Source organism: Coenobita brevimanus, chromosome 11 (assembly GCF_032717465.1).
Source record: "Coenobita brevimanus isolate Jiangsu-jjx chromosome 11, ASM3271746v2, whole genome shotgun sequence".
In the NCBI taxonomy this organism is placed as follows: domain Eukaryota; kingdom Metazoa; phylum Arthropoda; class Malacostraca; order Decapoda; family Coenobitidae; genus Coenobita; species Coenobita brevimanus.
In genome coordinates, this window is record NC_136964.1 from 2,441,769 (window position 1) to 2,451,215 (window position 9,447).

Sequence of the window (9,447 nt, forward strand, 5' to 3'; positions counted from 1 at the left end):
TATAGTTTGTGTGGTCGTGCAGCAGGTGTGTATAGTTTGTGTGGTCGTGCAGCAGGTGTATATAGTTTGTGTGGTCCTGCAGCAGGTGGGTATAGTTTGTGTGGTCGTGCAGCAGGTGTGTATAGTTTGTGTGGTCGTGCAGCAAGTGTATATAGTTTGTGTGGTCGTGCAGCAGGTGTGTATAGTTTGTGTGGTCGTGCAGCAGGTGTGTATAGTCTGTGTGGTCGTGCAGCAGGTGTGTATAGTTTGTGTGGTCGTGCAGCAGGTGTGTATAATTTGTGGTGCAGGTAGACCAACGGGTTTGGAGTTTGTACAAAAAATCTAACTTGTGTCAGACAACAGTGTTAGCAGAGGTGCACAGCAGGGACTGGCTATGGCAGCTACAGTCCCATTATTATTATTATTATTATTATTATTATTATCAAATTTTGAAGCACTGAGACGACGTTTTAATGCACTTGGATTTCTAGTTCTTTATTTTCTGTTTCTTGTATTTCTCTTTCCCTCTCTTTATTTCTTCTTTATCTTGCCTTCTCTGTTTCTCACTCTTTCCATCTCCTTCCCTAACTCTTTTATTTTCCTCCATCTTCCTCTCATTTCTATCCTCTCTTCCTCTGCCTCTTCGCCTATTTGTCCTTCCATCTCTTCTCTCTCTCTCTCTCTCTCTCTCTCTCTCTCTCTCTCTCTCTCTCTCTCTCTCTCTCTCTCTCTCAAAGCTAAACGGGTCATAGGAGCCCGGGGGATGCGACGAGGATCCCATACAGGTGAGACCTCTTGATTAGGAAAAGCAGGTAATCAGCATACCTGTATAGAGATTTGATTCCCACACATAATCTATTTTGAGGTTAATTATAGGTGTGACGATGTTAGATGATGTTCGATGATAGTGATGGGTTAGTAAGTGTTAGATGTTAGATTCCTGATGATGTTAGAGGAGCAGATTATAGTAATAGCTTAGTTAGATGTTACTGATGGATAAGTTTGATGATGATAGGTGATAGTGATGGGATAATAAGTGTTAGACGTTAGATTACTGATGATGTTAGATGATAGCGACAGTGTTAGTTTGATGTTTGTTAGATTAGATGCTTAGACTTTGATGTTTGATGATTCAGATGATGTTAGATGATGCTATACTGTTAGATATTAGATGTTATTTCTTAGATGATGTTAGAGGATAGTGACAGGTTAGTGTTACATGTTAAATTTATTGAGATTAACAAGACTTGGAATGTTAGTAGCGAGACTTGACAATATATATATAGTTTTTATTGTTTAGTGTTCTCTCTCTCTCTCTCTCTCTCTCTCTCTCTCTCTCTCTCTCTCTCTCTCTCTCTCTCTCTCTCTCTCTCTCTCTCTCTCTCTCTCTCTCCCGCTCTCTCTCTCTCTCTCTCTCTCTCTCAGCATTTTCTCATGTCTATCTCTCTCTCTGTTTCTCATTTTCTAATTTATATTTCTGTCACAAAGGATTCTCTCTAAATTCTATCTGCTCTCCCTCTCATTTCTCCTATGCAGTATTCTTATCATACCAGTGTCCCCCCCCCCCCACTCTCTCTCTCTCTCTCTCTCTGACTTTCTCTCTCTCTAAATGGCCATAACAGCGGCGATCAGGCCTGCCCAGGTTTCTTCCCCAGTAGGGACGATTTGGGTGAGGGGCAAGAGGATGCCATATTCGTCCTTATCCCGTAGCACCAGAACGTAGGAATAGATTACGCCTCTGCTGTAACTCCAATCTATCGACAGGCCGAACACTGGCTCTGATAGACAGATAGATACATACATATTAATAAACAGAAAGACACGTGAAGAAGTGGCCTGACAGATAGATTCACGGATAGATATATTTACTGGCAGATAGACAGACAGATAGATAAAGATAGATAACGACACGTGAAAAACTGGGCTGATAGATAGATTGACGGATGGATATATTTACTGGCAGATAGACAGATAGATATATAGATAGACAATTTTTTTTTTTAAATAACAGAACGGAGGAAGGAAAAACAAATGGGGAAAAAAAAATAATCCATACACCAGATTACTGGTGTCCTCTATTCATAAAATATCTGTAACAGTTAGACTTGAACAGTTGTGGGTTGAAATTTGGAGGAAAACAACTCTGGGGAAGCGAGTTCCAGAGAGATGCAGTTCGGGGAATGAAAGAATTCTGAGAGGCAGAAGTTCTGCAATATGGTTGAGTGACATTCCAGTCATGAGCGCTACCAGATGCCCGTGTAGCACGAGGGAAGGCATGGAGAGGTGGCACCATGGACGCAACTTCGTCTGAGCATTTGCCAAAAAAATATCTGTAAAATAATGCAAGGGAGGCAACATTCCTTCTTACTTGCAGGGGAGGTAGTTTATATGTAATGGCAGGGTTGTTAATGATTCTAACAGCTTTATTCTGAATTTTGTCTAGTTGTCTTAATGCAACCTCTCCACAACCATTCCACAAGGGTGAGCAATACTCAAGCTGAGAGCGCACATGACTCATAAATTATAGCTAACTGCTCATCGGCGAAGAAGTTTCGGACTCTGTACAATAATCCAAGTTTCTTTGAGGCGGTTTTAGCAAGTGATCTGACATGAGAGGTCCAGCTGAGGGCACTGTTGAGTGAGACACCAAGAATTTCAATACTTTTGGAGATGGGAATATTAGTAGCACTGAAGGCAATGTACGAATCTGGCAATATCTGTCTATTAGTAAACTGTATATATTTAGTTTTACTAGCATTAAAAGAGACAAGGTTGTTTTGTCCCCATTCACTGATTGTAGCTAGATCTTGATTTATGGAGATGGCTGTACTGAGTTGAGAGGTAGAGATATTAGACTTTGTAAATGGATGTCTGAGTGTGAATGAACTATGTAGTGTTGAGTCATCTGCATATGAGTGAACGGGATTGCGAGTGACAGATAAGAGATCATTAATATGAACCAGAAATAGGGTTGGCGCCAGAACTGATCCCTGCGGCACGCCGGGGTTAACTGAGTGGAAATTCGAATTTACATCATCTACTTTTACTCTTATTTTCCTGTCACTAAGATAAGACGAAATCAAAGGAACAAAAGACGTTAGTCCATAGCAAGGGAGTTTGGACAGCAGGGAACGGTGCCATACTCTGTCGAAAGCTTTAGAGATATCAAGAGCTACTGCATGAGTTTCTCCAAAAAGATCAATTGTTTGATGGATGGTATGAGTTAAGAGATTGAGTATGTCAATGGTGGATCTTTCTTGGCGAAAACCGTATTGTCTATCATTAAGTTGTTGGATTCAAAATGTTTAACAATATGCTTATTAATTAAAGTTTCAAATACCTTACCAAGAGAAGATGTGACGGCTATTGGTCTGTAATTGGAGGGGTCAGACGAACTTCCTTTCCTCGGAACTGGGTGGATATTGGCTTTTTTCCATGAATTTGGGAGTAAAGAAGTACCTATGCATAGTCTGAATAATTTGGCTAGGACAGAGGCAAGTTCAGGGGAACACTTTTTCAAAACAATTGGCGGAATTCCATCTGGGCCTGGAGCTTTGTTGGTAGGTAAATTGTCTAGGATGGATTTTACGAATCTTGTCTGTATTTTAAGTGGGGCAATTTCGGGAGAATCAAGTTCCAGTACTGAGACATCCTGGCTGTTATCATCTATGGTAGAGTTTCTTGCAAAGGTACTAGCAAAGATATCTGATTTCCCACGTGGGTCATTTGTAATATTGCCATCTGAAGATTTTAGTGGGGGAATGGAAGATGACTTGTTAAAGTTATTATTGAAAGAATTAAGAGTTGAAAGATAGATAAAGACACGTGAAGAAGTGGCCTGACAGATAGATTGACGGATAGATATATTTACTGGCAGATAGACAGATAGATAGATACATATATAAAGATAGATAAAGACACGTGAAGAAGTGGCCTGATAGATAGATTGATGGACTGATATATTTACTGGTTTAATATTTACATGGATGGTGTTGTAAGGGAGGTGAATGCAAGAGTTTTAGGTGGTCTGAGTCTGGTAAATGTTGATGGAGGAGAGTGGAATCTGAAGCAGCTGCTGTTTGCAGATGATACTGCACTGGTGACTGATTCAGAGGAGAGATTGAGAGAGTTGGTAGAGGAGTTTGGAAGGGTGTGTGAAAGGAGGAAATTGAAAGTAAATGAGAATAAGAGTAAAGTGATGAAGTGTACGAGGTTGATAGATGGTAGGGGGATGAATATAGTTTTGAATGGTGAGTTGCTTGAGGAGGTAGATTGTTTTAAATATCTAGGGTCACATGTTGCTGTGGATGGAAGAATAGATGCAGAAGTGAAGTTTAGAATAAATGAAGTAGGAAAGGTGCTGGGAGGAATGAAAAAGTGTTTAAATGTCGTTCGCTTAGAATGGATGTAAAGAGAAGGCTGTATGAGGGTGTTGTGGTACCGACTGCATTATATGGGTCTGAAACATGGAATATGGGTGTAGCAGAGAGGAAAAGTTTGAATGTAATGGAGATGAGATGTCTGAGGAGTATGTGTGGAGTGACGCGTATGGATCGGGTGCGAAATGATGAAGTGCGAAGGAGAACTGGAGTTGTTCTGGAGATGGCTGGTAGAGTTGAGCAGAGGGTGTTGCAATGGTTTGGGCATATGGAGAGAATGGATAATGAGCGATTGGTGAAAAAGATAACTAGATCTGATGTGAGAGGTGTAAGGCTGAGAGGAAGACCACGAATAGGATGGATGGACAGTGTGAAGAGAGCGCTGGATGCGAGAGGGATGTCTGTTGAGCAAGGAAGAGTGGCTGTGCGTGACAGAAATAAATGGAGAGAAATTGTGAATGAATAAGTGATGACGCAGCCGTGAGGGGATATTCTCCCGCATTTGGTCTGATCAGCTAGTCAGGTCAGGTGCGGGTAAGGGGATGGGTCTGTTATGATGTGGCAGGGGTAAACCAGTTCTGCTGTCGGGCCCTGCTGCGGATGTCACTGATTGCATTGCCCAGTTGACCCATGTGCGGTGTGGTGCGGTGAGGATCTGTCCGTTCTCCCCTTTGGGGCTAAGATGCGAATGAATGTGTTTGAATGGATGAGTAAATGGAGAATGAGTCGTCCTGTCTCGGCTACCTCCCTTTCCTTGGGGGAAGCAGCCTAGGTATATAGATAGATAGATAGATAGATAGATGGATAGATAGATAGACAGATAGATGGATGGGTAGATAGACGGATTGATGGACTGATGAATAGACAGAGATGTGTAGACATCTGGGTATAGGTGATTGATGGATAGATTAACTGATAAACAGATAGACAGATGGTTTGATAGATAGATATACAGACAGACAGACACATACAGAAATGGGTATAGATAGAATGATAGATGGATGGATAGATTTACTGGTAGATACGGATTGATAGATAGACTGATGGATAGATAAACAGATGGATAGATAGAGAGATTGATAGATATATAGATAGATAGATTGATTGATTGATGGATGGATAGATAGATAGATAGATTGATAGTTATATAGATAGATAGACAGACAGATAGATAGATGGATTGATGGATAGATAGACAAAAGTAGAAAACTGGGCATAGATTGATTGATGGATAGATTTACTGATATAGACAGATAGAGAGATAGATAATAATAATAATAATAATAATAATAATATTATTATTATTATTATTATTATTATTATTATTATTACCGTATTATTATTATTATTATTATTATTATTATTATTATTTCTATTTTTGTTATTATTATGTTAGTACTAAGATCTACAACGATGCTCCTACTTTCAATATTATTATTATTATTATTATTATTATCCATATTTTTTTACTACTACTACCACCACCACCACTACCACTACCACTACTACCACCACCACCACTACCACAACTACTACCACCACTACTACTACTACTACCACTACTTACGTACAAGGTTGTAGAAGGAACCAACCCTATACTGTGTGTTGTGTACTGACTCAGTCGCGTTAACTCCAATCTGAGCAACACGACTCTGAAAAAAAGAAGAAAAATCAAATATACACACAGGAGCCTTCATTCATCGCCTATCGACAGCACGAGAGCCAATAACACACATCATTTTCCATCCATCTATTGCCAGACGCCTAGATCCAGTAAGGGGTGGCCACAAACAAATCGCCTCCATGTCGCCCTGTCCAACGCCATTTCACTGCCCTGCTCCCAGCTCACATCACACCGCCCCCCCCCCTCTCTCATATACCTCTCCGCTCCATCGCTCCATCTCATCCTCGGCCTCCCTCTCCCTCTCACATAATTTAAATATATACAAATCTTTTCCCTACACGTGCAAGCTCAGAATGTTAAGTAATGGACCATTGTTGCTCTATCTATCTATCTGTCTATCTATTTATCTATCAACAAAGCACCAACATGAGTCCAAATCTCAACCGTTTGGGAGCTGATATCTTCATGGCCGAATTATGAGGTAAATAAAGTGACCAGTAATAATGTAGTGTGTATGTATGTATGTATGTACGTGTGTGTGTGTGTGTGTGTGTGTGTGTGTGTGTGTGTGTGTGTGTGTGTGTGTGTGTGTGTGTGTGTCCACTGAGGTACTGTTTGTGAGGTAGTGTGTGTGTGTGTGTGTGTGTGTGTGTGTGTGTGTGTGTGTGTGTGTGTCCACTGAGGTACTGTTTGTGAGGTAGTGTGTGTGTGTGTGTGTGTGTGTGTGTGTGTCCACTAAGGTATTGTTGGAGGCAGTGTGTATGTGTATATATTATGCATGTATGTACGTATATATCCATGTACGTAATTCTGTGTACGTACCACTTCAGGCTCCTCCGGCACCGACTCTCCACTCCAGCCATACGCATACAGCCACAGCTGAAGGTATGAGTGGATGGTGAAGAAAGCTGCCAAATTCCTTGTACTTTGTAATTCATTGATATAATCCCTCACTGCTTGCGTCTCCAGCTCTGAGAACCCCGTGGGGCCTGGGGGGGGGGCGAGAGAGGGGGTTATTTGAGGGGTTAGTGAAGATGGAAGATGGGAAATAAATCGCTGAGGATGAGGTGATAGGAAGACTTGTGTGGTGTTGAGTACTGAGATAAAAATTAAAAGAATATATATGTTGTGAGAGAGAGAGAGAGAGAGAGAGAGAGAGAGAGAGTAGCTGTCTCCTGTCAATCATTCTTACCTCGAGCAGTAGTGAGAATTTAATCATAATTCAATACTGTTAACGCAATTTGTAAGAGAGAAAGAAAGAGAGAGAGAGAGAGAGAGAGAGATACAACATATAACAATAATAAAGTATTGTGCTCTGCCTGCGTGTGTGTGTGTGTCTGTGTGTGTGTGTGTGTGTGTTAACAGATATAAAAGCCTTGCAGCGGACAGGGATTCAGGTAAAGCCAGTGACAAATGGCGGGAGTGATGACATTTAAATTCGAAATATCTCACCAAATACTCACCCTAGCGGCCCCAGTTTGTAACATCTATTGCACAGATTCATCCTAGTCACGAAGAATCACTGTCAGCCTCCATACCTACCGAATAATTAACGAAAAACGCGATAATTCTGGACCACCCCACCACACACACCGACACGGGAATGTAAATAAACCTGCGGGACGTTCGAAAGCGTTAGGAAGTTAATTATTTTTCTTTTTCGCTAACAAAATTATTCACAGAGGTAATTTTTAAACACATTGGTCACTAAATAAACTAAATTACAATTAATTTTTTGATGCATATGCCAAATGATGCTAAAATGAGTAATTATATTGATGAATTTTATAAAGCAGAAGGCTGAAACGAACGCGTGATTTTGAAACGTTTACCACAAAATCACTCGTTCGTTTTGTTTGTTACGAAATTCTTTTACTTGGCGAATGGATCCATAAATTAATTTCAGTTTATTATGTTTAGTGAAAAATGTTTAAAAATTACCTCTGTAGATTAATTTTGATGGTGAAATACATTACATTGTTAACGCTTTCGAACATAAGAACATAAGAAGAGAGGATAACTGCAGTAGGCCGGTTGGCCCATGCTAGGCAGCTCCTAGAAGAGTAACTGAACTACTAGAATGAGATAAGGATAGCAAAGAAGAAGGCTCTTCCCCGCCCTCCAAACCCTCCAGCCGAAGCCGGCAGGAAAAAGTCAGAAAGAGCACCACACTGGCGTGGACATTTTACAGGAAAGTGTGAAAGGAGAATAGAGACTATCATAGTGTAACCTGAAAAGGAAAAATTATGAATTAGTATTGGCTATAAGATTTTCTTTTTTCTATAGCCACCCCCTTATTTGTCACATGCGTATCTAGCCTATGCTTGAAACTCTCAATGGAAGAGGCAGCAACTACTTTACTAGGTAGCTTATTCCATTCGTCTACTACTCTATTACCAAATCAGTTTCTACCTATTTCCTTATTGAAACGGAATTTTTCTAGTTTGAAACCATTACTTCTCGTTCTAACCTGTATGCTCACTTTAAGTACCTTGCTAATATCTCCCTTATTTATACCCTTCATCCACTTAAACACCTCAATTAAGTCTCCCCTTACTCTACGCCTCTCTAGCGAATGCAGACTTAGTCTTTTCAGTCTGTCTTCATATGACAGGTTCCGGACGTCATGTATCATTTTTGTCATTCTTCTCTGTACATTTTCTAACGAATTAATATCCATTCTATAGTAAGGACACCAAAATTGTACTGCGTAGTCTACAGTAAATGTGGCCTTACTAATGCTAGATAAAGTTTCAGTATTACTTTTGATGATCTATTGCTCATAATTTGTTTACACTCATACCGATGTGTGTGCAGTGAGACGGTCCAGAATAATCGCGTTTTTCGTTAATTCTTCGTTGGATATGGAGGCTGACAGTGATTCTTCGTGACTAGGGTGAACTTGTGCAGTAGATGTTACAGAGTGGGGCCGCTAGGGTGAGTATTTGGTGAAATATTTGTGGTTTTTAATGACGTTACCCTCCGCTATTTGTCACTGCCTTTGATAGAATGCCTCTCCGCTCCGTTTTCTTTCACCCGGGGAGTAACTTGTTCATTGTTACCTCCGCCCATGAAGTTGGAGGAGGTTATACATTCACCTGTGTTTATATGTCTCTCTATTTGTCCCGACGATATTTCCAGAAGTTCTCAGTGAATTTCAATGAAGTTTGGTGGAAGGGTGAGCCTCCCCCCAACTCACCCTCGTAGTTCTTGCTGCAGCTGTCTTCGGTCCTGTACCCGTCGTCGTAGTACCGGCCCAGATCGAGCCCGTCGTCGTAGTTCTGGCCCAGATCGACGCCGTAGCAGGTGTCGTTGGGGTTCCTGTTCCGGTTCTTGCGCCAGAGACGGTCCTGATGGATGGATGGATGGGTGGATGGATGCTTGATGGTTTGGTGGATAAACAGAGAGAAAGATTGATGGATGGATGGATGGGTGGATGGATGCTTGATGGTTTGGTGGATAAAC

The 9,447-nt window shown here is 41.0% G+C and overlaps 1 protein-coding gene across 1 annotated transcript in view; it reads right to left on the reverse strand.

Moving 5' to 3' along the window:
• Nucleotides 1–1,584: 1,584 nt before the first annotated feature.
• The window catches only part of LOC145411544 (carboxypeptidase A4-like), a 10,950-nt gene continuing 3,087 nt past the window's right edge, over nt 1,585–9,447 (reverse strand). Inside the window, exons 3-6 of the mRNA XM_080281558.1 lie at nt 9,182–9,332; nt 6,805–6,971; nt 5,926–6,010; nt 1,585–1,757 (exon numbers count right to left, since the gene is read on the reverse strand). Of these exons, the coding sequence (XP_080137684.1) occupies nt 1,585–1,757; nt 5,926–6,010; nt 6,805–6,971; nt 9,182–9,332 (576 nt within the window). The remainder of the gene's footprint in view (nt 1,758–5,925; nt 6,011–6,804; nt 6,972–9,181; nt 9,333–9,447) is intronic.